Below are 25,473 nucleotides of genomic sequence, written 5' to 3'. Positions count from 1 at the left end.
ATCGACAGTCCATGCTTTCCTTGGCAGAGCTCATCTGTGGAGTGATTTGTGTCATATCAGACCTGCCCGTCGGCGGCTCCTTGAGCTGGTGTAATGCAGTATCACCTATCACATTCGCCGTCCCAACCAGACGCCGAATTTGTGGACTTTAGAATGTCGGCATTGTTCTAGGGCCCGATGCAGCTTATGGCGATTTCGTTTCCAGATTGGTGCTTGTCTTGTTCCTTTCCGTGGCGGGGACTCGGGGACCCTGCGTGCGTGTCGACTTGCTTCCCTTCCCTCCTTTCACCATGGGAGATACTACCTCGGTGCACTGTACACTACATACAGTACTGGAGACCAGATGCCGCCTTGTCGTAGTCGTCCGGGATGCTTTGGTGCTAGTGGCCATAACACGCGTGATGGACGCACTTCATCTCCCGCCAGTACACGTACTGTACGAGTACGTACATGATTACGAGAACCTGTAACCAACCCGTGCGAGCACCAATCGAGTAACTGATCAAATGGCCTCTTTGACGTGCTGGGCGATCGTCTTCCGACGGCAAACGCTACTAACACCGCGCGGGTTTTGCCTCTTTCTTGCTGCGTGCGAGGAACTACATGGAGATACATGCGGGCCCCCATGAGACATCTAACGAGCACAGCATTGACCGCCAGACCATCTCTACCTATCTAGTACCTATCTTGACGCAGGCTATGAAGTTGCAAACTCCATAAAAGCAGAAAATTTTTTCTCTCCTCATTCCCCCATCTGGGTCCCGCTAGGTCATTACGGAGCACTCACTTAATTTCATGCCTAGCACCATTTGCAAGTACGAGTATACTCGTAGTCGGGTACTTCCCGCTCAGCTGGGCGGGAAATAATGGATGGGCAAATATTGCTCCGTACTGTAGCTTGTACATACAGTAGCTGGGCTGGGCCTGTCCAAGGGTCTTTGATGGGCCAGGCCATTTCACTTTCAATACTTTTTTTTCCATTTCCCTTCCATTTTCTTCTGCCATTACTCCAACTGTTAGATCCACAGCTGATCACTGCCTGGGGCCGTTTCGTCCAAGATATTGAGGAGCACGGACGCCTTTTTTACGAAGTACCTCGTCCGAAGCGCTGCTCCGTGCCCAGCAGTACCTGGTACATGCAACCAACCAGCGGAGCTCCAGCATATTCCCATTCTTTTCTCTCGCGATTTTTGAGTAATACATACTCGTACTGCTCGAAATGCTGCCTAGGTAGTTTTGGGCGCAGATGGAATTTCACCTGACCGCCTCCAGCTCCCTTTTTTGCACGCGGGCAGAGACGCACGAGGTGAGTACGAGTATTGGTAAGGTACCTATCTTGGTACAGGTACAGGTACGGGACCGGGTTCATCATTGAGTTTCGCTTCTTACAGGCTAAGCTGCGTGGTGGGAGGTTGGCATGAAAGTATCTGCGGGAGTAGCCAACGAGAGACAGGTACTTGGCCGAGTTCTGTCTGGATGGATCAAATGATGCCCAGCCCAAGCCGTCTCCAGGTCTTACTCTCCCGCAAAATGTCCCGGAATGTCGCAGCGTGGCCGTTGTACCCCCTTGCTGCCGTCTTTTCAATGTCATGTTACTTTTTTTTTTTTCTTTTTTTCGGCCTTTGCCTTCAGAAGGAGTGAGTGAACACCGCTAGCAACACAAGTACTCGTACATGCAGACCACAATCCAGAGCTGCACTCCCTAGCCCCAACTTCGCTCAACTTTCCTTGATTTTAGTGCCAAAATTCACCTTCTTTTCTTTTTTGCAGAACTGCTAGTGCCATGTACTCAGTACCCCGTGCGCACCGCATTTCCCTTTGTGCGAGTACATGGCCTTACAACCCAACGGCTCACTTTACTCACCGCATCATTTCCCGAGCATGGATACCAGCGAGACTTGGCCCCATGTCCCTTGGACCACCCCCTGGTCCGCCCCGAGGAAGAAAAGAAAAATAAAAAATAAAAAATAATCGACGATCCAATCTCGCGCAGAGCCGGGCGCTCATGTGAGAGGCAGGACTCTGGACGTCCCCTTCGGAGATCACTCCGAGGGCGCCTTGAATGCGCTTCTTCGAAAGCCGAGAGGTAGTATTGTCGCTCGCTGTGCTTGCCTGTTTGAATCTCTCCCCAGAAAAAGCAAAGATGGAAAAAGGACAACAAGAATTTGACAGGTCTCATGCATGATGACTTGTAAGAAATGTCTTGCTTTTGTTTTTTTCGGTGCGGTTGCGCGCAGGATTCTTGTGTTACAGTTGTCTCTTTATTGTTCCTTTTTCCTCATTGCTGCGCCTGGCATGGGCCGTCTTGTCTCACCCAGCAGGGCGGTTCGGGAAAAAAAATAAAATTTTGCTGCATGATTCAGTTGCCCACAATGAATCCCTTCGGGTATATCTCTTTTTGTTTTTGGGTCCTTGGATGTACTGTATTGTACGCAGCATGTATGCACGGAGGACCTTCCCTTGCTGTTTAGATTGTGCGATGCAAGGTCAGAGATGAGGCCCTGAGATGCAGCTGAGCTGACCGACTCAATGTTTTTGTGGCGGGCAACAAAGATGCATGTAAATGCACTCGTACGAAGCGAAGCGGCGCTCGTACCAGGTACAAGGTCGTTCTGCTTTACCGCATTTTGGTCGCCATCTTATCACCAGGGCTGTCCATTCAAAAATGGCTGTCCAGGTTCCTGCATGGCAACTCGACCTGCAGCCGGTCTGAGTCCATCTTCCCCACGGGCTGAACATCTGTGGCTGGTTGGCCAGCTTTTTGCTCATTAGCCGGTGTAATCTGGCAAGCCCATTCGATGTTTGTAATCATGCATATATCGTCCCGTACCGTAGAGCCGTATTACACTTGGAGTTAGCCCAGTTGCCCAGCATTGGACCGTACTGTACTGTACAGTACGAGCCTGTCTTGCCGGCGTGCATACGGCTAAAATGAGCGAGAGATTAGCATTGGGGCCAAGTATTAACCACCCGACCTTTTTTCTTCTGTCTCGCAATTAAGGCGCCATCGAATCGACGCGCCACGGCAGCGAGGCGCTCCGGGGCCGATCCCCATATTGTCTCTGTGACGTCTGCAGCTTCATTAGAGGCACCAAAGTTGCTGTTGGATCCAGCGCTAACACGAGGCTCGTGCCGTTCCTGCTGACTACGAGTAGTGGGAGAAAACGGCTCAGACTAGATTTTAGCACTCGATGGACGATGAGAGACCCAGAAAAAAAAGAGCAAAGGAAAACTTGTCAAAGGGTCCGTGATGGGGTCATTCCAAGTAGACGTCAAGCGTAAGACGCCATCAACTGGTAGCTCGCCATCAAGCATTACATAATAGCAGTAGCACTGGTATAAGTCGGTACTTTTCCGCTCTGTACCGCGCTTGGCCGGTAACTTCAATTTGGTCCTACCAATAACACTCTGTCAACTTAATCTCTGTGCTTCCCCCCACTCCTCCCCAATCACAACTTGTTCGAGATAGACAAAGCCATCATCGAGTACGAGATTCGATCTGTCAAGCGTGACAAAATGTCTTTCTAAGAGGCGGTTTTCGCAGTTGTCTAACACCCCCTCCTCAACACCCCACAGTTGAGGTTTTTTTTTCTCTTTTCCCCTCTCTTTGTGTTTGCTGGTACGTTCTTTTTTAGCTTCTGCTTTTTGCTTCTCCTAACGGTCAAGCGAGAGAACAGGAGGAGCAATTGAACGAGGGGTTGATCGCCAAAGAGCTCGTGGGGGCCAAAGCAAACGAATCGGCTGGCTGCTCAGCCCAGGGTAGCATGGCGACGGCGCCGTTAGCAACATCGCCAAGTCAAATCGCGCAGCTCCAAGGACACGGGCTTGGGTCGGCCGAATCCTTTCATGGGGGATGAACCTCGCATCCGAACCCATCCTGCAGTCTCTTGTCTCTGTCGTAACGAGGAGGTCATGGTTTCCCGCAATGTCACCTCCTTCACACTGGATTGGTGCTTGTCGGAAAATATGCTAGGGTCCAGAGATTAGGAGAATGTGACATGTCAGCTGTTGTCGAAGCCATCAACTGCAAAACGACTCAAATTTGAAATTTGCATCTCGACAGAATACGGCTGGGTGCGCTAGCGGCATCACGAAGTCTTCGACCCTGCCGGCATGCTTGTCAGGTAGCGTCTCTTATCCTTACAAAGTGACAGTTTCGCCCGTGTAAGCGCCATATGTCATATTTGACAGCTGATAGCAGGATTCTGCCGAAAGCGAAGGGGGAAAGAGAAGAGAATGGACAAGGCATATGGACCCCCTCTCGTTACTCTTCTCTCTTCTCTCTTCTGTTTCTTCCTTCTTCCTCTCCGCGTTTTGGAGGCTTGGTATCAAGGTTTCCGCTGCGTAAGTGGGGGCTAGCTCTTTTGCCTAGCATCGTATTGGGTTGCTTAGCTCAAGACGACATTACCTGGGCTATTTGTCTATCTCTATGATTACATTGTGAACTAGCCGCCACGACCGCGCCGCGGATACGAAATCGTCAGCACTCGCGGCTACTGCCACGGTATTGGTTAGTACTGACAGTATGGCAATATCTGGCGAACCGCCTCCCTTGCCATGTCGCTTATAGAGTTTGTCCAGTGGGTTTCTGGCGACTCGGCATGGGGGTACACTGCTTCGACCTCGTCATCAGACGTAGATGGATGCTTCGACGACGACACGACGTTGATTTTGGCATCCAATAGAGCCACGCGCTACGGCCACACGCACATCGGCACGTGAAAGACCTCAACTTTATCTAGCTGGAGCAGCCCGCGGGAGCCCGGAGACGGAGTGACTTGAACGTGGGATGCTCATTGCCAAGTTTGTCGGTCGGTGAGAACAAGCATAGCGTCCGACTGCAGCTGGCTCTCTTTGAGAGGGTGAAACGTCTCAGCAGATTGACTGACGTCCCCCCATGCCTCTACACGACCGTCTTTGGTGTGCCGTGTAGCGCACGGGCTCTGGCTCTTGGTTTGACAACATGGACACGGGGCGTGACAGCCAACAGCTAATGGTTTGCTGCCGATCTGTACTCCGTATCGAGTGACAGGTTCCGCTTACAGAGGTTGGGGTAGATGCTTCCATTCTACTGTACACCAAACTTGTACGGTTCCTCTGTCGGTCACGGCATGTAAATCGGAGCCTTTAATTTAAAAGGCTGGATTGCCGTACGGAGTTTAGGTGCCCCCAGCCTCTTTGGCTTACCGAACGAGTGTCACGTATCATGAAGGAAGGACCCTAATCTGACCCCAGCGTGCGAGACCAGCAAGTCGAGATCCTACTATGCACTTCCCACGTTTTGCATGGCTCCATCTCTGCCGTAGGGCACGTGGACGATCTACGTATGCGAGCACGGCAAGTGTACACCGGTCTCTCCGCGCGGAAAACACCTCTTAGAAGAAGGAGGTTGATGAAAAGAAGGGACCGTCGCCGGCCAAGGGCTGAATGTGGTTATGGCAGGGCGGAAGATGCATCTTCTGCCAAGATTCTGGACCATCCAACGGGCCATGGCGGCAGGGTTCATCCAACAAGGTAGAACCCCGAATTCGAAAGCTTGTCGATTAGTTGACGAGGGTATCTTCCTACCTGTCGATATACTACCGAGGTACGTACGAAGTAGAAGATGGAGCAGTATACGCATAACGGCGTACAAAAGAGATTTCCTCGACGCCTCTCGGAGTGTATGAGTATACCCGAAGGCAGCTCTCTGCCGCCTCTTTGTTTCATCTAGGAAATGGAGTGATTCCCTCGGCAAACCAACCCCGAAACCGAACAGGTTTACTGTCCTTGTCCACCGCAGTCGTAAGCTTTCTTTCAAGGGACATCCTAGATATGCTGTTGGTTGATGGGTTAGTACAAAATCACCCGAATGTGACAGGGCAGTGTCTGTACAAGGGAGAAACAAGGTGCTCTCTTGCTGACATGCACTTGTACGAGTAGAGATGTGAACGATATCTTTTTTTTTTGTCTCTAGGCTACGTAGGGGCCAACCGCTCTCGGCTTTCTTCACTTGCCTTGTTTTTCTCTGGTCAAAATTTGCCGGGTCTGATTTGTTTTGTGTTAAATTACGGCTCAATCTACGGAATAGACGGCTGGTTGGAGCGAGTTTAATGTCAGAGTGACGAATTTCTGCTTTCGTCGATGAAGACTTTACTGCGAATGGAAGTCAAAGATCCATGTCGAAAAAGAAGATTCTTTCAGGCTTCCCTGTCATATACCCAGAAAGACGAAATTACTCTTAACCTTTTGGTGTGGAGAAAAGGTTGGGATATCAAAAAACAAGAACCGGGTTCGGGATGGACTAGGTCCTGGATGCTGGTTCGGAGCAATTGGATAGCTATATGCGCTCCTTCGGAGCATACAAGTACGGCCTAAGTTATCTTAGTGGAGCGGATAGAAGGGGACCGGGGAGGGGGAGGGATGAAGACAAAAAAAAAAAAAAAAACCCCCCATGACCGAAAAACGAAACAAAAATGAGATGAGAAGAAGATGGGCTGGTTTATTGTTTTGGCAAAGTTACTGTTCCGAGCACAGCACAAACGGCTATTCGGGTACCTTTGGAAGTAGTATGTATCGACCCGTTAAAACCCACGGAAATCCACGGACAAAACGGTTGAGTTTGATGGTTCTAAGTGGCTTGGGACTAAGAAGGACTACGACCCTAGTCGAGCGTATCCTTGGGCTGCCACACCTTGACAAAGTTGGCCGATAAATAACGGAGAGGCACCAGTTTGGTGTTGTGGTATGATGTGAGTTTCGAAATCAGGCTGCAGCGAATACTGTATTTCTCGCTTGACGTATGTAGTATATTGATATTGGACGATTTTTTTTTTTCTTTTTCTTTTTTCTTTCTCTTTTCCCGCCACTCCATTTTAGTTGTTCTGTGATGATGTCTTGTTTGGAGGTGAGAAGTTCACGAGCCTGCTCTGGGGGTGAGTGAGTGAGAGAGAGAGAGCGTGGGGCAAATGCGAGGTGAGATTTGACAGCGAGCGACCAACAAAACGGAAACGGTTACTGATCCGTCCCCTTGGCCGGGCATAGCGTTCCCTTTCGAGATATGACTGGTTTTGGCGTTGTGAGATGGTTTTTTTTTTTCTTCCTTCTCTCCCTCTTTCTCTTATGCGTACGCCTTATTTTTGATGATGTTGGTTTCGGTCTACTATATTTACCTCAGAGCGCAGATCTGTGAGCACGCGTGACGCTGGATTTGGGCATATGGCTCTTCTTTTGGCTGTGTGGAGAAAGACGGCGAATGCCGTATTATCAAGCACTTTTGCCTAGGGCTGCCGATTTGCTCTTCTTCTTTCCTCTTCTTATCTCGATTCATTCTGTCCTGAAACTGTAAACTGCAAGAGCAAGTACAAGTACAAGTATTTGGGATGCTACTATGATAACCCATGACTCGCGATGTTCTGGCTCTGTGTTACATCCAAGTGCGGTGAAGTGACTGACTCTCGCGCTTGTTCCTGTAGGCCAGAACTCGGTCAACGACAAGGCTTTACCCACATAAGAAGCATGGCCGCGTGATTAGCCTCGCCATCGTGCATTCGGTCTGCATGCAGGCAGGCGGGCCAGCCATTATCGCTTCATTATTTTTTTCTCTTTGGGTGTGTCTACTACGGAGGGAGTAGATAGATACAGTTATCAATCCCCAGACCCAAACCGGGCAGTTCTTCGCGAGGGTGTGCGTGCAGGGGGGTTTACGGAGCTTTTAGACCCCCGACTCTCTTTTCTCTCTCTCAAGTTAGGTATACTCGCTGTTGGTTGTGGTTTTTGCGTCATGTTTTCTCTTCTCTTTCATTCTTGATTTCTTTATTTGCTTTTTGGGCAAAGAGATCATCGCGGCACGCGCATTGGGCCGCAAGCTCGTGACGCATGTCGATCATTTGCCGCATTCTATCCCGTCATTTGCTTTTTTTTTTTTTCCTGAGGCCCGGCCGCATTGCTTTGGGGCCGGCCAGTCCAGCCTCACGGGAAACCACTGGACAAGGACGGCAAGACGGGACGGCTCGTTTATTTGGCACGTCACATGCCTTTTGCTAATGTACATGAGAGACAAAAGGAAAAAGGAAAAAAAAAAAAAAAAAGCAAGCCACATGCGCACTTTGAAGCAGATCCTTTCGGTTCCCGTTGAGTCTTGGGGGCCTTTTTTCTTTCTTTCTTTTTTCTTCTGGCGTGCACCCCCGTGGTTGTTAGTTGCAACCTAAAGTCAGTCCACATTTTGGGGGTTTCGACTTGGATCTTGCGCGCTTCGTCCCGGGGCTCGGTAGATGATGCCTAAGATGTATTTGGAATACCGAAGAAAACGACGTCCATACTAAAGGGAAACGTGTGGTGCTCTTTTGTTAGCTACCTGTGGGATATACAAGCACATGTCAGATATGAGTGTGTAACCTGAAGCTAGACGCCAAGATAATTACGGAGCTGCCCACCTGCTTCTTGGACCAAGAGAAATACGCGTGATTCTATTATTGTACATACTTCTTTTCCCCTTTACTGCTTCGTCAGGTCTTTGTGAGGACTCGCAAAGCGGTACGTTTTAGGTACTGACCCGTGCTGTACACCGTATTTGTACTCGGCTGGCAATCTAGTTCCACATATAATGTAACATTCAAGGCTCCATCACATGGGACAACCAACAACCACTCCTGATGGGCATTTCCAGCGACAGATCCTCATTGCAAATACGACACAATTTTGCCGAAATGCTGCTTCACTGGATGGGGATGCTATAATACGTCTGTGTCAGTCCTAGTGATACAAATTGTGTAGATTTCAATAAGGTAAAAGAAATAGGGCCCATCATCATTTAGCCCCCGTTGCGCTGGGTACGCCTATTCAAATGAATTCGTCCAGCTATAATTAATACGTGTATAATGTTATTAGACGAGCCACTGAGGTGCTCTGTAGAGTGTGATCCATCATATAGTAATTTTCTAGATTCTTCTCGCGATGGAGCCAACAGTTTACCCTGGGGCCCTTTTGAGGAACACAATCTCATCACATCGGCAGTGAGAGCTGTTTTGGTGTTCTGGGCATAATTTGTCATTTTCTGCGTTGGTCTTCACCCAACAGTAGTATCGCTTCCATCGCTTGACTGACTGGATGAGGCAACGGGCCATGTGCATCTTCGAAAATACAGACTTGTTTCGGTACTTTGGCAGTTGGCTTCCCCTCAGCGAGAACCGACTTCGGATAAAGGGATGGCTCTTATTTGCGCTGAAAAGCAAGTTTTTTTTTTTTTTTTTTTTTTTTTCCATGGTAGAGTCCCTGCAGAGCGACAATCTCATCATGGCAATACCGAGCCAACGTTACAATCAGTCGTCATCTGCTTTCGCAAGCTTTCTTCGTTTCCGCCCCGGCTGTCGGGACCTGGAGTCTTCATGGCCCACCACTGAATCACCGCCAGAGTCCTGCGCCGCATTGCCTCCTTGCCACTCCTGCTCACCGCTGCCGTCGTCATAATTATCCTGGGTGCTGCCCTTAGTGAAGACAAGATGCCCTCGTTGACCTAGAACCTCTCGCCCTGCCTCCTCTAGCAGGATACCTAGTGCTAACAGCGCCGTCTCATCCATGCTGCGCTCGTCCAAATTACGTCCACTTTCGAGCACCCGTTGGTTGCGGTTCAGGGCTCCGTAAAACTCGGATGAGTACTCGTGGATGGCCTTGAGAAGATCGCTCTGTGGCAAGACGCCCTGCCCGCCGTTGGGCAGCTCCCAATCGTGCGCGCGGTAGATGTCATGCTCTGCATAGCGTTCCGGAGCGTCCTTGCGGCGAAACAAGACATCATCTGGAGCAAGCTTGAAGCCGTCTCGGGCCGATCGTTGGTCGACGATCCCAGGCTGAAATTTCCTCTGGTCCTGGCCCTCATCTCGCAACACTCCATCATAGGTGACCCTTCCTTGCATACGGTCAATTTCACGTGACGGTGATTTCCAAACTGCCGGGAGAGGCTCATTTCGGATCCCTTTAGCTTACCTGCAACAGCGTCGTATACGGTAGCCAGCATGCGCTGACCCTGGCGACGGCTGCCCCGGGAGGGCTGCGGCAACAGCGGCGAATCCCCGATGTCGGCAGCTCTGGGAGCAGATGACTGCATGTATTCATCTGTAGAGTCCATGGTTTTCTTTGTCCTCCGTGGAAGGATTTTTCCGTCCTTTCTCACCTCACCCTTGGCCTGTGCTTTTTGATGTGCACCTAGTCGGGACGATCCCTTGCCCCCCGTCCTTCACTCACGGGTTCCAAAGTGGCGCAAAAAGACAACTAGGCCGTATCGAGCAGACCATGGCAGCTGTAAATAGACCGGCTGGGTCAATGAAGAGAAAAGAGCAGCCGTTGTTGGCGGCAGTTGAAGCGTCGTTGATAGATGAAAATTGAAAGATTATCGTCAAAAGAAAGTTTGCGCGTGGAGCGGTAGCTAGCACTAATGGCATGTGGGGTTAGTCTCTGACCGCCCAGCTGGTGACATCACCCACGCAACTTGTGACATGTGCTCCATGCGTTTTGACTCAATCTCGACTTCACGCTTCTCAACGCAACAGTGCTGCTATTAGCTACGTAGCTGCCGTATAACTCTAGGAGACAGCATCTATTTCAGTACTCTATCTGGACGGTTGGTGAGGGCCCTCAGATGAATGCAGTCTCGTCTGCTGGCCCGCGAAGTGGGTGATCTGCCTTCTCGCGACTTCACCCAGATCGTAGCATCTCAGCTTCTGCGTTCCTTCGAACCAGCACCTCAACACCGCTTCAACGGCGAGGCTACCCTGCCCAACCATGATCAGCAGACCGAGCTAGAGGACCGGCCGCACAGGCTTCGTGCTCATGGCGCAGGGGTGAGCAGTCTTGCCCTTGAGAAGTTTGACGGCCGCATCTTGTTGTCTGGCGGTGCAGACGGGTCTATCAAGCTCTGGGACCTAGAGAGTTGCCCCAGCCCATATGAGACTCGCACCTTTCGACCCGTAGGCTCCATCACTCGGTCTACGGGTGGTCCCAGAAGCGGCGGCCATAGCCACGGCATCACGCATCTGGCCTTCTACCCCTTCGACCCAGATGCCTTTCTCTCTAGCTCCTACGACAAGACACTCAAGCTGTGGGCCACTTCACGAGCAGCCTTGTCTGCCGAGTTCGACCTCAACGCCACCGTATATTCACACGCCTCCAGCCCAATAGCAGGTCACCTGCTCATCTCGTGCGCCACCCAGCACTCCAATGTCCGGCTCGTAGACCTCAAGTCGGGATCCGCTGTCCAGGCCCTCGTTGCTCACGGCGGTCCTGTTCTCAGCACGGCGTGGAGTCCTCGCCATGAACACATTCTCGTCAGTGGCCACGCAGACGGCAAGGCCCGCATATGGGACATTCGGCGTGCCGGTGGCGTTATAGCACAGCTCGATCAGGAAGATTCTCTGGGCATTGTGCATCGTTTCCAGCACGCCACGGCGTCTGGGCCCGACTGGGGTAGCATGCCGCATTTTCGTGTCTCAGCCCAGGCCCACGACGACGCTGTCAACGGGCTGCAATGGACCGATGATGGGAGGTACATTGTGTCGGCTGGGCTTGACCGCCGCATCAGAGTTTGGGATACCGATACAGGAGCAAACACGCTTGCCAGCTTTGGGTCTATCGTGCAGAACCAGCACGCTAAAACTGCAAGTTTCCTGGTCACTCCATCAGGCCTCTCCACGGGTCACCAGCTTCTGGTCTGGCCAAACGAACAAGAAATCCTCCTACTGGACCTCCATGACGGAACGGTAGTCAGTCGTCTTCGAAGCCCCGGTTCAACGCTCTCTACGGGCCCTCGAGGCAGTGAAATGGGGCGGAACCGCATTACAAACATTGCGTGGCGTAGTACAGGGGGTGGCAATGGACAAATTGGACCGGCCATGGGAGGTGGCAACTCGATCGGAGCTATTTACAGTGCCCATTTGGATGGACAGATACGAGCATGGATGCCGCAACTTCCCGGTCCAGAAGATGCAGACGAAGACGAAGAGGCTGGCGTGGACGAGCAAGTAAAGCAAAGGAAGAGGAAGGCTATTGAGAACGCATATAGAAGTCTCATGGGCAAGGAGATTACGTTTACCTAGACCTGCCCGACTCGTATATATGAAAGTTGAAACGTATGCTAGAGAAATGAATAAATGTAAATAATCAAACTCAGTGCTGTCTATATCATGAGAACCAAAAAGATCCAAGTCGCTAGCCCATCCCGGACGCCACTCCTTCCATATAACTTATTGCTTTCCCAAAAACTGTGTAACTACAACCGCCTAGTGACAAATTAAACAACAACCACAAAGCAAAGCCACCCATCGGGATATGCAGCTTCCCTCATCATTTCTCCCAAGGGGGCGTCAAAGGGAGCGGACACGCCGTGAAGTACCACGCTCGCCAGCACGGGGTCTCGACTGCTGGGAAACAGCGTGGGCATCAAGTCCTTGAGGGCCTGCCCCAGCAGCTTTGGCTTGCGGTCTGGTGTCATGACAGGGACCAAGGATTGGACGATCCTGAAAGATCCAGCTTCACCGGCTGCGGGAGCAGAGGGGGAACCATCACCGCCTGCATCAGGGGGGGTTGAGGGGATGTACACCCGCATGGGGGCGTGCTTGAGGGTGGCTGGAGCATTGAGCAGGCGTGTGTGTATCTTGGAAAACGCAGCGTAGTCATTGTCAATGACTGAGTTCCAGAGCTGAGTGGTGTGTTCCTTGGACATCTTCATGATCTGATTGGCGTTGCCGTAGCGAACAAAGTCGGCCTGACTGCAGCATGAGCATGACCTGTCTTGTCTCCAGAAGCCGGTGTGAGGGGGACTGTGGATGTGTGCATGGGGGGGAGGAGGGGCAGTACAGCATGTACCTGCAGCAAAGAGCAAACACAAGACAAGGAAGAGGGAGGAACCGAAAAGAAGGGGACCGGATGAATGAATGGGGTTAAGGGCTCACCTCCTTGACGCTATTCAGAAAAGTATCGCCAATATCCCATGCAACCCCATCGTCCACCACCAGCCGCCACGGCAGGCTAGGCGCGTACAGGTCGGCCAGCAACCCCACCGCCAGGTTCCTTAGCTGCACATCCTCAAAGTGAAAGCTGGAGCAGGGTGCGTCGAAGAAGGCCGACAGGCGCGGCAGCAGAAGCGACAGGTAGCTGAAGCGTGGGACGCTTGTGATGAAGGGTGTAGAGGGCGCGGACCGGTGAGTGATGTGCAAGGGGACCTGAGCGGCCCAGAGCGCCTGGGGTATGGACGAGGCTGAAGTGGACATGTTTTGGATAAGGTATGGTAAGTTGGAACTTGGTGAGGGCTGATATGCTATGGCGGAATCATGGCGAAATTGCGAACAGCTTTGCGGCAGAGATATTCCCGAAGACTGCGGCGAGATGTCGTCTACTGTACAGCCAAGTTGCTTGTTTGCGTATTTCGGAGATGCCGGCAAAGGAGAATCTCGGGCTGCGGCCGGATGAAGTTTGGTGGAGGCTGCAAACGATCTCCGGGCCCGAGCAGGGGAAGAGACAAAGATGGGGAGAAGAGATGAAGTGAAGCCGATCTTGAGTGCTGAGAGCTTGGCGGGGTGTTTTGGGGATGGAGTGGGGGTTTACAATGTACCTGAGGTTCAATTGTGCTGTGGGCGGCCTGGGCGCTGCTGTACCGCTCAATGTCACGCTGTACCTGATGGACTCAGTGAGGTTGCTGCCTGTAGTGCATACGAGTACACTGTAGCACCACTCAATCTCTCCACTGCAGTCATTGATTACGGCTTTCAGCTGTACTGTAACCGTCATCTCAATCTTAATCTCCAATCTCAACCTCGTACCATCCAACCATCTCAACACACCAGACGACTGCCTAAACTCCGTCCGCTGCCCTCCAGCTTTTCACCCGGAAACCCGGTTTCCGTCCCCTCCCAAATCTCCCCCAAAATCTCCCGACTGAGACAGCTCTTGCGCTCTTCAGCTCCTCGCCGATATACCCGCTTCCGATGCATCCCTTGCTCCAATGCTACCTCGCTCAAGTCAGCCGCACCGGCGTGGCTGTCTGATAGATGACCAAATCCAGATTGCTTTCCAGCCGCGATTGGCTCTGGTCGCGTATGGCGCTGCCAATTGTATGCTCAGCACCTCGTACGACGTGCCAAATTACGTGTGGACGATGCTCCGAGCGTTGTCTGTGCATATCTGACCTGTCTCTTTTGATCGGATTCTCGTGCGGAGCAACAATGGAACGGGGGTCTTGAACAGCTACGAGACGAGGATACGAAGGGCTGAGAGAGGCGTGATATTGCACTCTCCCCGCCTGGGACCCATGGCAGCTTGGACTGAGTCTGCGGCCGCAAGTCACGCGCACGCTGGAGCTGTGGAATTAAACGACGAAAGAGAGCTACGCGTTCACATGTTTGCTTTTTCCTTTGGTTCCAATTTCATTTCATTGACGACGCTAAAAATACACTTAATGTTACAGACTGGATATCCAATGAGCCATCAAACGAAAGTTCCCTGCGGCCTATTACAATCCACGATGCTGTTCCTGGTGAGAGACGCTGTGCCGCCGCACGCGGTCGTAATTGGCATTATCATGCTCAATGGTGGGCTCGCCAATGTGCTTCCGCAAGACTGAAGGCGGCACCTGAGCAGCATCCGTGGGGTCCTTGGCCGTCGTCCTGTCCCTGGGGAAGCCATTTGATTAGTTCTCAAGTCGATAGATTGGCCTTCCTCGGGGCAGGGAATTCTACCCCACTCACGACTGGGAAAAGGTCTTGTCGCCCATGAAGGTCTTGCTATTGTCAAGGTCGCTGTCCACGCGAGGGTCGGCCTTGTTCATCATGTCGGACTTGTGAGGGCCTGCTGTGTTGGGAGCTGGGCCAGTGTTGCGTGCGGTTCCAAAGCTTCCACCGACACTGCCCGTACCAGCGCCGAATGCACTGCTAGTGGTGTCCTTGGTGTGGTGTCCCGTGCTGCCCAGGCCGGATGAGCCGTGGGTGCCAGTCGAGCCGTAGGTATCAGTGCCAGTTGAACCATAGGCACCAGTGCCAGATGAGCCCAAGGTGTCAGTACCAGTTGAGCCGTAGGTATCACGGCCCGAGGAGCCGTAGGTGCCAGTGGCACCGCTGCCGGTGAGAGTATCAGTGCCCATGCCGCTGCCCATTCCAGAGCCCATTGCGGTTCCGGAAGAACCAGTCATGCCAGTGTTGCCGCTGGGAGCATCGTAGGTAGCGCCGTGGGATTTGAGGCCCATGTTACGGCTGCCATCGAGGTCAGAGTCGACTCTTGGGTCGGCCTTGTTCAGCATGTCGGACTTGTGAGTTCCAGCAGTCTTGGAGGCAGGGCCGGTGCTGGTGCCAAAGCCAGTGGTTTCCGATTGCGTGTTGGAGCTTCCATATGTGTCAGTTCCAGCAGTGGCACCGCCGGAGCGGAGGCCCATGTTGCGGCTGGCGTCGAGATCAGAGTCTACTCTGGGATCGGCCTTGTTGGCCACGTTGGAGCTGTGCATGCCGGCAGTCTTGGAGGCAGGGCCAGTGGCGGCAGTAGAGCCAAAGCCAGTAGAGCCAAAGCCAGTAGAGCCCTTGCTGGAGTCGAAAGTTCCTCCAGTGCCAGTCATGCCTGAAGATCCAGTCACGCCTGAGGAGGTGGTGGTATCACCGCCATAAGAGTAGTTGTCTCCGCCAGTGGTGTAAGAGCCATCATGACGTCCTAGGTTCTCGCGGTGATCGCGGTCAGAGTCGACGCGAGGGTCGGCGGCATTGCCGGTTCGGGAGCTGTGAGGTCCATGAGTGCCTTCAGGCTGCTCTGTCTTGTTGTCGGAGTGGAGCTTGTCCTTGACCTTGTTGATGAGAGAAGACATGGTGATGGTATTTTAAAGATGTGTAAAGTGTATGTGTGTAAGTTTTGTTGTGTGATTGTTAAAGTAAGATGATAGAATGATCTGATGGAAGAACGGGAAGTACGGAGGAACATCATAACTATATAGTTCTCATCTGAACGATCATCCTGCAAACAACTGATCGCTGGCTATGATGACATTGTGGCTCACACGGTAACCTCTACCGATGGCGCTCAACTCTGAAGCTTTCCCGATCTGTCTACGGGATACTTCTTACTTCGTAACCTTACCAACTTACCAGAGCAGCCACAGATCTCATCGCTCCTCTTCTGCATAGGTATGAGGTAACGCCCGTTCGCATCTCCATATACAACCCGTCATATCTGGGGTGTGGTGACGTTGGAGCGGCCCAGATGTCAGAAACCTCTCCATCCGGAGTGTTTGCGCCGCATCCTCATTCCACTTTTTTCCCTGGAGATCATTCGACTTAGGTAAACTTGACAGGCTTAGGTAACTCAGGCTTGTCAGGTAATGCACGAAAAGCAAGTTAGCGTACGATTTTGCTTGCGGTTGGACGATGTGATGGTGATGCAAAGAATGTCTTGAGGTTGGATTGAGTTATCGATGACCGCATCGGTGGGGCCAAGCTGTGTTGGTGGGGCTCAAAGAGTGGCGGCTTGCAACAATCATCGTTGCATCATCAGTCTAGCTGTGGCTGGTGAGGATCACTCTGAGGCTGGAGCACAAGACTTGGTTTTTGAGAAGTATGAATTAAACCTGTTGGATTGGTGGAATGTTGCCTGTGGCTCAGCAAGTTTGCGGAGTGACGATGACGGGAGGATCTACACTGGGGGGGCTCCTCTGGATAGAAGCTTATGCTGCGCGAAACTCCACGTTATGGCGTCGGTGGACCAAAGGTTTTACAAGCGTGGCATATACAGGAAACTTGTATTATACAGTAGCACAAAACAAACTGGAATTTCATTACCAAAAAAGAATCCTTGGTTGAAACTCTCTTTTACAGTATATCACAAGAACCAGAATCAGGTTAGAGACGGCGCGCCATGTCGGCCATTAGTTCTCTCCAAGTTCAGGAGATGTAAATCAGATAAGCATGATAGTAACAAGCAGATGCGTGCCTTGAGTGGTAAAGAAAGACAAAAGAATATTAATTAAGTAAGTACTAGCTTAGCTGGGTATAGTCGTTATAAAGTCATTAGGGGAAACGGGTATTATGGGAAAGACAGAAGCAGTAAAACATTATTCCCAAGCGATTTTTCTCTCGAACCCTCCTCTCATCCAACTCGACCCCAGCCTCCTTTTTTCAGATCAATTTGAAGCATAGACGACGAAGGAAATTACAAAATCAAGGGTATTTGGGGTATCATGAATGATCGTGTACCGCCTATGGCAGTTCGCAGATGCTAACACCGTGATAGCACTTAGACGCGGCTTCGTCGGTACCAGCGGCGGTGGTGCTGGCGGTGGGCAGCATCGACTCGGGCAGCACGACGCTCATGGCTTTGAACCCAGAAGATGCCAAGCAGGGCGGAAACGAGCCAAAGGAGAGCTGAAAGGAAGGTAAAGGCAATGTCGGCCTTGAACTTGCCACACTGGTCACCATTGATGGGGTGGACATTGTTCCAGTCGAAGATGTAGCCACAAGAGTTACCCAGCAACTAAACGACGAAAAAGTCAACATCAATGCGATCGAAAGGGGAGACAGAATGCATGTATAGTATATGGGTGTCACTTACGTTGACCAAGAGGCCAAAGGCAGCCCACCAGGCAAGGCTGAGGATGATATCCACTGGCCAATGCACAAAGGACCAAGAGAAGGGTACGAGCCATATCAGCGCAAAGAACATGGACAGGGCCGCCACCACCTCGGTGTAAATGAAACGGCCCTGAGACCAGGATGATGCATCGCGGTATTGGTGAAGGTGTTGGCCCGTCACACCGGCGACGATGGTAGCGAAGACGAGCTCTGCGGCCCGCAGGACGATGCTGACGATGCGATCGAGCGCCATTGTTGGTGAATTGACTGGTTGATGATTCCCTTGGTGTTGCGTGCCTGGTGGCGATGTGTTATACAAATGCTTTGGGTGGGCAGGCGAACTGCTTTAATAGATGCAGTCAAGTGTGATGGGAGGGGGGCGAGATGATGATGCCAGTTTATCTGAGCGATGAATGATGAGAGGCTGCTTGCCAGACTTGTCTGTCTGGAGGGACAGAGCAGCTGGATTTATTCATTCGTGAATGGGCAGCGACTGCCCACGACTGTTGATCTGCAACACCAACTTTGGGCTTCATCGTCATACCTGGCACACATGACCCCTTTGAAACGGCAAGACATACGACATGCTCATCCCCAAAAAGTCTTGTTTGCGTCTTCCGTCATTGGGAGGTCCGGTTCGGGCAAAAAACGTGGTTTGTCCCTGCGGCATCGCTTGCCCAAACACGGGCAGCCGCCGTTAAGCGAATCATCGGTGCTTCTTGTGATTGATTCGTATTTCAGCGCATAGACGCTATCTCACAGTAGAGTAGCATAGAGCCTAAACAATCGACGTGTGCCTAGACAATGCGTGAATGGCCTTGGAGCATTGTCGAATGATTTTCTAGGCACAGCACATTGTATGCCTGTATGGTGTCGTGATTGCTGGATTGGGTAACTACATGTAGCCTGTAAAGTCGATTGCGTCATAACTGGCTAGAGGCCGATTGTCATTCGTTGGTGCTGATCGCGGTCATGGATGGTTGCATTGGCAGAAAAGCATTGGGCCTGAGCCTAAAAAATGATGGGCTGTTATGAATTAATTGATTGAGCTGCAAGTTCCAGGTTTTCTTCTTTGTCGGCTCTTTGTTGGCTTCAAGGCGTGACTAATTGCCGACGGAAAATCCTTGGCAGCGAAGCACACCATCGTAGAGAGATGGATGGAGAATGTGAAAGGACGCAAGAGAGATGACGACCGGAATTACACCATCAGCGAGGTTTCGAGAATTATTCGAGAGAAACACGACCTAGCCAGCACGCCAGATTGGCTGTCCAACACCCCAACGACTGTGTGAGGTTCAAAGGTCAAAACAAGATGCAAAGCAAACTTTTATTTACTTGCTTACCTACCTAATAAAGTAGTGAATATCCGACTCTATGTTTCCGCTACTATTACTATAGACCTTTTACTGCTATTATAGGTACCATACCTATTTTTCTTAATGCCTGGTGCTATTACTACCTCTGAACATTTCTCTACTATCTACTACTATCGCTATATTTGGAGCTGATCGGACACCATGCCTCTGTCGACGCCGCGTAAAATTCTTGACAAAGGAAAAGAAGAAAAGAAGGGGTCTCAAAGGTGACTCAATAAACGAACGAATCGTTTGGAAGTAGGCGATTAAGGGAAATAAAAGCAATGGCAATGGGCCACAGATCGATGTCTGCCAATTGCTACCAGTTGGTAGGCCACGAAGAGGATGTAAGAAGCTTAGATTGACTAAGTAAAGTAAAGTAAACTGCAGTGTAAGATTGATAGAGAGACGGTGCGTGATCTATATAAGGTACCTGCCTATCTATGTATGCCCACTATTTCTGTTTTTTTTTTTTTTTTTTCTAATACTTGCGTGTCTAGTGGTTTCGTTCTGGGTGATCGATGACATTCCCGCGTACCATCCCAGAAGGTGGAAGCCAACTCATGTCGCTGGCCTACTTCTGGATGCTTTGTTGTGGATGCTCTGTTGTGAACGCTTGTTTTTGTTTTACCTGAGCTGGGCGCCGCAGGCGCCTGACTGCGGGGAAGGAGGATGCCAAGCAGGCCCAGGTTTCTTTTTTCTTCAGGGAGAAAAGTCTTAGCCAGGATGATTATAATAGCGATATTAGTTCCGCTCACCTAGAATTCGTGGGAATTAGGATATAGTAGCAGCCTGCGCTGACCGTCGTCAACTCGTGGTACAGGTGTCTGCTAGATGATTGATAGGCGGCCGACAAAGAACAAATACATTTTAGTTTTCAACGACTTGATCTTCATTCAGCTCACAGCATGATTCACAGACTACAAAGATCGTAACATAGTACCTAACAGGCCACACATCCCTCAATACCACATCTCCGTCCAAAAATTGTGCAACACATCTTCTCAAACCAAGCCAAATAATCCTCCTTACGCCCACTCTCGGTGGAACTTGCCATCAAACTCCTCCCTCAATCGAATGAATGCATACAACACTCGGTGTAAGCCTTTGCCCTTTTTCTGTCCCCCGGTAGGGATATCTTCGCCATCATCCCAACCATCTAGACTAGTTGCGGATGAAGCTGCCTCTTCATCACTGCCATCTTCAGATCCACTGGCTGTGGTTTCGGCCTCGTTTTCGAAGCTTTCAAACTCCTCTTCCGCGTCCAGATCTTTGGCGTCCATAAGGATAGTTAGACTGCTAATGATGGTAGACAAAGTGCGAGAGAACTCTTTAAGGTGAAACCACACGTCTCCGCGTCGGATTCCGTTGTCTCTCGCAAGGACATGCATGCTGCCGTGCTTGTAATAATCGTACAAATATGCGTTGAATCTCACGTTGGTATCGTGTGGCCAGATTGGTATCGATGGAATGGCCGATTCCTCCAAAAAGACATCTCCGCGCGCCGTCTGACATAGTTCGTGAATTGTCTTGAAGTCGTCCGTTTTCCCAGACAAGGCAACGAAAGGGGATCGCACCATGCCAGCAGCGCTCGAGTCCGCAGCGGCCCAATGGATGGGGTTTTCCTGACCAACGACCGTTTGGGTAAACGGCAACGACCGATCCCTCTTATTCGTCAAGTTATGATTGACATACGACTGGACATATCTCTTGAAGATGGAAAGAGTCTCCTTGTTATGTCGTATGAGCAGGCTTTCCGCTTCCTGCGGGAGAGGCGGAAGGAAGATGACAGAAGACGAGGTTTTGGCTATTTCAACCAATTTCTCATTCTCCTTGACAGGTATTCGGACAAACAAATGTGAAAGCACCAGCATCATCTCCAGTAATACTCGCTCTGGACTTTTATAGATATCTGAGCAGAGCTGATGGAAATACCCGCCCCTCAGTAGGGAGTGAAAAGCAAACACTGCATTCTCCATAAAGTATAAGTGGCCTATAATGCTGGCAAAATTAATAGGCACACCAGTAGCAGAAAGCAAGTTCTGCCTTCTGAGGTATTCAATGGAAAACCGAACGTGATGCTTAATGGACATCTCCGATTCTGGTCCACCCAGGTAGAGACGCGTTTGCGAAAGCAACGACTGCACCATGGTGACTGCAAATTGGCAGTTTTCAGATCCATGAAGTAGCGAGAATAGCCTGAGGACAAGGGTAGTGGATATCGGAAACTGTCCATTGAGGCCGGGCAGCCGCGCCGACATGATTTCGTACACGCGTTCTCGTGGGATCTGATTGAACACAATGTTCCCGAGAAGATCAAATCCTCGACGTCCAGCACGTCCTGAAGCTTGTCTGAAGTTCTGGGCAGTGAGAAACACTGAATCTTCGTGGAATATGACCGTTTTGCAGGGCATATTGATACCGAGGGCCAGTGTACCAGTGGCAACAACCACCCTCAAATACCCTTTACGGAACATAACCTCAACCCTATTCACAGAGTCGTTAGTATGTTGGTCATATTTACTCTCAATAAAAATTACTCACACTTGACGGTATTCTCGGTTCAGACCGGAGTGGTGCACTCCAACGCCGCGTTGGAGAGCTGCTAGCAGCAAAACATCAACCGCTCCTCGTAGAGGGCGAATCATTTCATTCGCCTCCAATGCTTGCATCTTCGTCGTATCTGCGAAACTGAATCGTTCCAGCGGAGCATTTGGGTTGAAACTCGCCCAAGCACTTGTCTCGATATTTGCCTCTTCGCGTAACTGCTCTTGCTTTGACATTCTGGAATCGCTTCCTTCGCCTCTGTTCCGTTGAACGACCCTTCGACTCTGTTGGCTGGCCTCAGACCTCTTCCAAGCCTCGTAGTCTTTAATTTTCTGAGCCCATTCGGCTGAATTTTCTTTCCACTCTTTCTCAGACTCAAGAAGCATCAGGCATATAAGCTTCGCAACCTTCTCACAGCCTTGAGTGTCATAGTGAAACACCAGAGCAGGCAGAGCATCTTGCCTATGCAAACCGACGACTAGATGAAATATGCTTTTCAAGTCACGAGTAAACTCGTCAGGAAGGATCTCTTGGTTTGAACGTAACTGCAAAAGCTTCCTGATTTTCTGAAACGCAGAGCCTTGGCTCTCTATGATGCGTCGGAGTGATTGTTTGAGCTCTGCCTCCCACCGAAGAACATCCGACTTTGATATTGTCTCTGGGAGGATGGTAGAGGGATCTTGGACACCAAATTTGACAAGCTCTTCCTCTGAGAGAATCTTCTTCATGCTTTCCCAAAGGCGTAGACAATCTCTCGCCTCCAGAGAGAGATCCTCAAGCGCCGTGCGAGCCCTAGAAAGTGTTAGCTGCGAACCAATATCATCGGGTGGCATACGTACCTATCAGTTAGAGCCACTACTGGGTGGATGAATTGGAAATCGGGACAAGGCTTGTCACCTTCGTCTAATCCAGGAACGGGAAGTGTCTTGTTGCGTCGAAGTCCGTGAAATGGTTCGTGTTCTTGAGGCATGTAAATGAATTTTCGAAGATCCGAATAGCGAGCCGTGTGCACTACCGTATCTAGTTTCAATCCTTTGCTTTTCTGAACTTGTGAAAGCCACTCCCGAAAAGGCTCGGGGTTTCCAATGGTTGCTGAGAGCGCGATGACGGGACATGGAGCAGATAGAAGCAGCTGTTCCCAAATCACACCATCTTCATCCTGGCCAATACAATGAACTTCGTCGAATATGATCCTCTTGATACGTTGTGACCATGCATTTGGGCCTTTGGCGTTTGTCGGTGCAAGCAAGAGGATCTGCAGCATATGGGGTACGGTGACAAGTATTTGGCATCCAGTTGGGCTTTGGACTCGGTAGTCCCGAGTGTATATTGCCCAAACAGACTTGCCCTGCTTATTATATGTTTTGGTGAAGCGAGCGCCAATTTCGGCGGCTATCTGGTTTACCAGAGCCTTGGTCGGAGCAACATATACCAAAACTCCGTCATCGCTTTCCTCGAGTACTTTCTTCATAGCGTAGAATGAAATGAACGTTTTACCCGCAGAGGTTGGAGCAATGACAAGGAGACTGTTATTGGCATCAATTGAATCGAGAACCTTAATCTGCCAAGCATCTGGGTTGAATGGCACCCGATTATCCTGCCGAGAGTCGAATCGTCGATCCATATAGGGCGCCGCAAATTCGAGGTTGCATTTGTCGAAAGTTTAGCGTGGAACTCTTCATGTTCTTGAAAGAACCATAGTCAAATTTGAACGACATCTTTTGCGTCTGGTCTCCAACATTAACCACGAGGTTTGGAATCTTGAGGCAAGATGTCAGTTTCTCAACTGCTTTGGCTACTGCCTTGGATGCCCCAATGGCCGGAAGCTCCTGAAGCCATTTCCACATAAGTGCGATGAGGTAAACCCCTGCGAACATCGGGTGTCAGTGTGCTATTATCCAATTTTGGGAATGTGATCACTCTTTCTTACCGGAACTAGGGGATATTTTATTAGCTGCCTGTGCTTTTGCCCATAACTGCCCAAGAAGATGGCACAGGTAAAGGTGGATCTCGGATCCCAGCGCAACATTGTCATCCTTGGATCGTTCGTTTAAGAACTTGATAGTCTTGAGGTACCGAGATAAAACAGAAGGATCCTTTTCAATATCTTGGCATGTAGCGGTCCAAAGGGTGATTGCGTTGTCTCACCTAGTTAATGCTTTTTGCTCCTGAACCTCCTGGGCCGCTCGTAGTGCACTCTCTCTGCCACCCGGCTTGTTTCCTTGGCGACCCGGTTTCTTGGATTTCGATTGAGATTGAAGACTGCCATTCTCTTTCTGGGGCCCCTTATTCTTGAAGTTATGCACAGCAACAGTCTTCTTTACGACGACAATCTCAGGGTTAATGAGTTTGCCTCTGGCGTTAGTGAGACTCGCCGAATATGCTACAACGCTAGCAAGACGCTCTTGCTTTCTCTTTCTCGCGAAAAAGCCGAGCTTTTGGATCTTTCTCTGAGGTATTAGCAGCTTGGTGTTATGCCAATGGTGTAGATCCTCAAAGACGGAGTGAGAGGACGCGTCTTGTACTTCCTGACTCTCATTCAGCTTGATGTCCTTGAGAAAGGTGTCAAGCACAGGATGGCTAAAAGGCAAAGCCGAGACTTGCAAGCCATTAAACTCTCCTTGAAGGTTCTCCTCCGAAGTAATAGTAAGTTGCGGGAGATGCTCTACAAAATCCGCATCCGTTCCTGCGCGAAAAGCTGACCAAAGCCGTTGCCACGACTGGATGATTTGGCTGGGAAGCCACTGACTAGAGCGGAGAGACTCGAGCATGAAATGGAACAAAGATCCATCAATGGAATCATACAGATCCCAGTCATTTTCAGAAATATCCATGCTGGTTATCCAATCATCTTTTTCCAACAACATCAATGACAGTTCAATGATATGACGCAAGAACTCTCGGTCCTCAGGGTGTAGATGGCAACGCTGGGGTCCAACCCAATGCTGACGTTCAAGTAGGGTGCAGTGCTTGAGGACTGCGAGATGAAGAAGAAACGCCTGTACTCTTTCCTGCAGACTATCATGATCCGTCAAATTGCCCTTTGGCGCTCCAACTAGGGATAAACAGGCGGTGATACCTAGGCGCTCTCGAATAGTGAGATCTTGGGGCTCAACCAACATAGGTCTACACTCATAATTTTGACCATATAGTGAAATAAACGGCGAGTCAAATTCCGGTGAGATGGGCAATCGTGGCAGTCGAACGGGCGACTTGCTTAGCAACGGTGCATATGCCTAGAGAGGATGCAGTGTCAGTTTTAGATCTTCACACAAACAAACAAAGCTACATATGTTACCTTTGAACTCTTCCAATTAAGAGAGTTAACGATGGCTACATTTTTGCCCATAGAGATCAGACGACGGATAAAAAACCGCAATATGGTGGTATCTTTGACGTCTTCTGATTCAACCCCGTCGTGACATAGAACAAAATGAATCGGCAACTCCTTCAGGTAATCGTGAAACTCTTTACTGGAAAAGGAATTGAACTCTAAAACTGATGATCGAGCGCCAGTCTTCTTTGCACATTCCATAGTATGCCTCTGGAGATGCTTGATGATGACTGTTCTTGCGTACTGATATTTGTACTCGAAGCCAGAGAGGTACGGAACGCAGACATCTCTTAAATCGCGGAAGAAGACAATATCAAAGTCGCAGCCTCTCTTTTGAAGATTGCTAAGGAATCTTTCAACGAAGTATACGGCGTGCAATAACTGAAATCCATCTGCTGGCTGTTAGGTGGCTGCTACGATAGACACCTAGGGTTATCTCTTCATCATACCTTGAAAGTCGGCAGGCGATTCTTCAAGACAGTGTCGAATCAGGGACTCGCCATGAATAATGAATGGCTCTTTGCCGGCAATGTCGCCAATCAGATCAACTGTGGGAGCCCATTGTTTGGCATACCACAAACGAAGCATCTGCTCTGACGTTTTGGGCGCCATGGCAAAGACTCGCGTTACCGCTGTGAGGCCTTGGAGGAAATCTAGAGGTGCTTCAAAT

General features: G+C 50.4%; 9 protein-coding genes across 9 annotated transcripts; 3 read left to right on the top strand and 6 right to left on the bottom strand.

Moving 5' to 3' along the window:
• Positions 1-747: 747 nt before the first annotated feature.
• Positions 748-1,591, bottom strand: M431DRAFT_548599 (hypothetical protein; the record flags this gene model as incomplete). The annotated part of the gene is made up of 1 exon (XM_024921265.1): positions 748-1,591. The coding sequence occupies one exon, from the start codon at positions 1,589-1,591 to the stop codon at positions 1,085-1,087; it is 507 nt and encodes a 168-aa protein (XP_024777762.1). The 3' UTR covers positions 748-1,084.
• A 2,645-nt stretch (positions 1,592-4,236) lies between these two features.
• M431DRAFT_3103 (hypothetical protein) lies at positions 4,237-4,722 on the top strand (the record flags this gene model as incomplete). The annotated part of the gene is made up of 3 exons (XM_024914215.1): positions 4,237-4,344; positions 4,450-4,510; positions 4,571-4,722. 3 exons carry the CDS (start codon positions 4,237-4,239, stop codon positions 4,720-4,722), a joined length of 321 nt encoding a protein of 106 aa, XP_024777761.1.
• Positions 4,723-9,213: 4,491 nt separating this feature from the next.
• M431DRAFT_505646 (hypothetical protein) lies at positions 9,214-10,358 on the bottom strand. The gene is made up of 2 exons (XM_024918667.1): positions 9,961-10,358; positions 9,214-9,883 (listed from the first exon to the last, which is right to left on the bottom strand). The coding sequence occupies exons 1-2, from the start codon at positions 10,100-10,102 to the stop codon at positions 9,300-9,302; spliced, it is 726 nt and encodes a 241-aa protein (XP_024777760.1). The 5' UTR covers positions 10,103-10,358; the 3' UTR covers positions 9,214-9,299.
• Positions 10,359-10,464: 106 nt separating this feature from the next.
• M431DRAFT_357672 (hypothetical protein) lies at positions 10,465-12,162 on the top strand. The gene has a single exon (XM_024914530.1). The coding sequence runs from the start codon at positions 10,617-10,619 to the stop codon at positions 12,063-12,065; it is 1,449 nt and encodes a 482-aa protein (XP_024777759.1). The 5' UTR covers positions 10,465-10,616; the 3' UTR covers positions 12,066-12,162.
• A 97-nt stretch (positions 12,163-12,259) lies between these two features.
• Positions 12,260-13,238, bottom strand: M431DRAFT_77125 (hypothetical protein; the record flags this gene model as incomplete). The annotated part of the gene is made up of 2 exons (XM_024922539.1): positions 12,260-12,733; positions 12,921-13,238. The coding sequence occupies 2 exons, from the start codon at positions 13,236-13,238 to the stop codon at positions 12,260-12,262; spliced, it is 792 nt and encodes a 263-aa protein (XP_024777758.1).
• A 126-nt stretch (positions 13,239-13,364) lies between these two features.
• Positions 13,365-14,247, top strand: M431DRAFT_357706 (hypothetical protein). The gene has a single exon (XM_024914531.1). It carries the CDS (start codon positions 13,492-13,494, stop codon positions 14,017-14,019), a length of 528 nt encoding a protein of 175 aa, XP_024777757.1. The 5' UTR covers positions 13,365-13,491; the 3' UTR covers positions 14,020-14,247.
• Positions 14,248-14,476: 229 nt separating this feature from the next.
• Positions 14,477-15,811, bottom strand: M431DRAFT_3099 (hypothetical protein; the record flags this gene model as incomplete). Its single annotated transcript, XM_024914214.1, has 2 exons — positions 14,477-14,636; positions 14,712-15,811. 2 exons carry the CDS (start codon positions 15,809-15,811, stop codon positions 14,477-14,479), a joined length of 1,260 nt encoding a protein of 419 aa, XP_024777756.1.
• A 1,421-nt stretch (positions 15,812-17,232) lies between these two features.
• M431DRAFT_79172 (hypothetical protein) lies at positions 17,233-17,820 on the bottom strand (the record flags this gene model as incomplete). The annotated part of the gene is made up of 2 exons (XM_024922787.1): positions 17,233-17,469; positions 17,548-17,820. 2 exons carry the CDS (start codon positions 17,818-17,820, stop codon positions 17,233-17,235), a joined length of 510 nt encoding a protein of 169 aa, XP_024777755.1.
• Positions 17,821-19,950: 2,130 nt separating this feature from the next.
• Positions 19,951-25,415, bottom strand: M431DRAFT_492319 (hypothetical protein; the record flags this gene model as incomplete). The annotated part of the gene is made up of 9 exons (XM_024916999.1): positions 19,951-21,409; positions 21,467-22,261; positions 22,309-23,041; positions 23,145-23,336; positions 23,400-23,565; positions 23,644-24,468; positions 24,768-24,859; positions 25,085-25,195; positions 25,253-25,415. The coding sequence occupies 9 exons, from the start codon at positions 25,413-25,415 to the stop codon at positions 19,951-19,953; spliced, it is 4,536 nt and encodes a 1,511-aa protein (XP_024777754.1).
• Positions 25,416-25,473: the final 58 nt, after the last annotated feature.

This window comes from Trichoderma harzianum, assembly GCF_003025095.1.
Source record: "Trichoderma harzianum CBS 226.95 unplaced genomic scaffold M431scaffold_3, whole genome shotgun sequence".
NCBI classification, from domain to species: Eukaryota; Fungi; Ascomycota; class Sordariomycetes; order Hypocreales; family Hypocreaceae; genus Trichoderma; species Trichoderma harzianum.
This window is presented reverse-complemented; position numbering and strand designations above follow the sequence as displayed.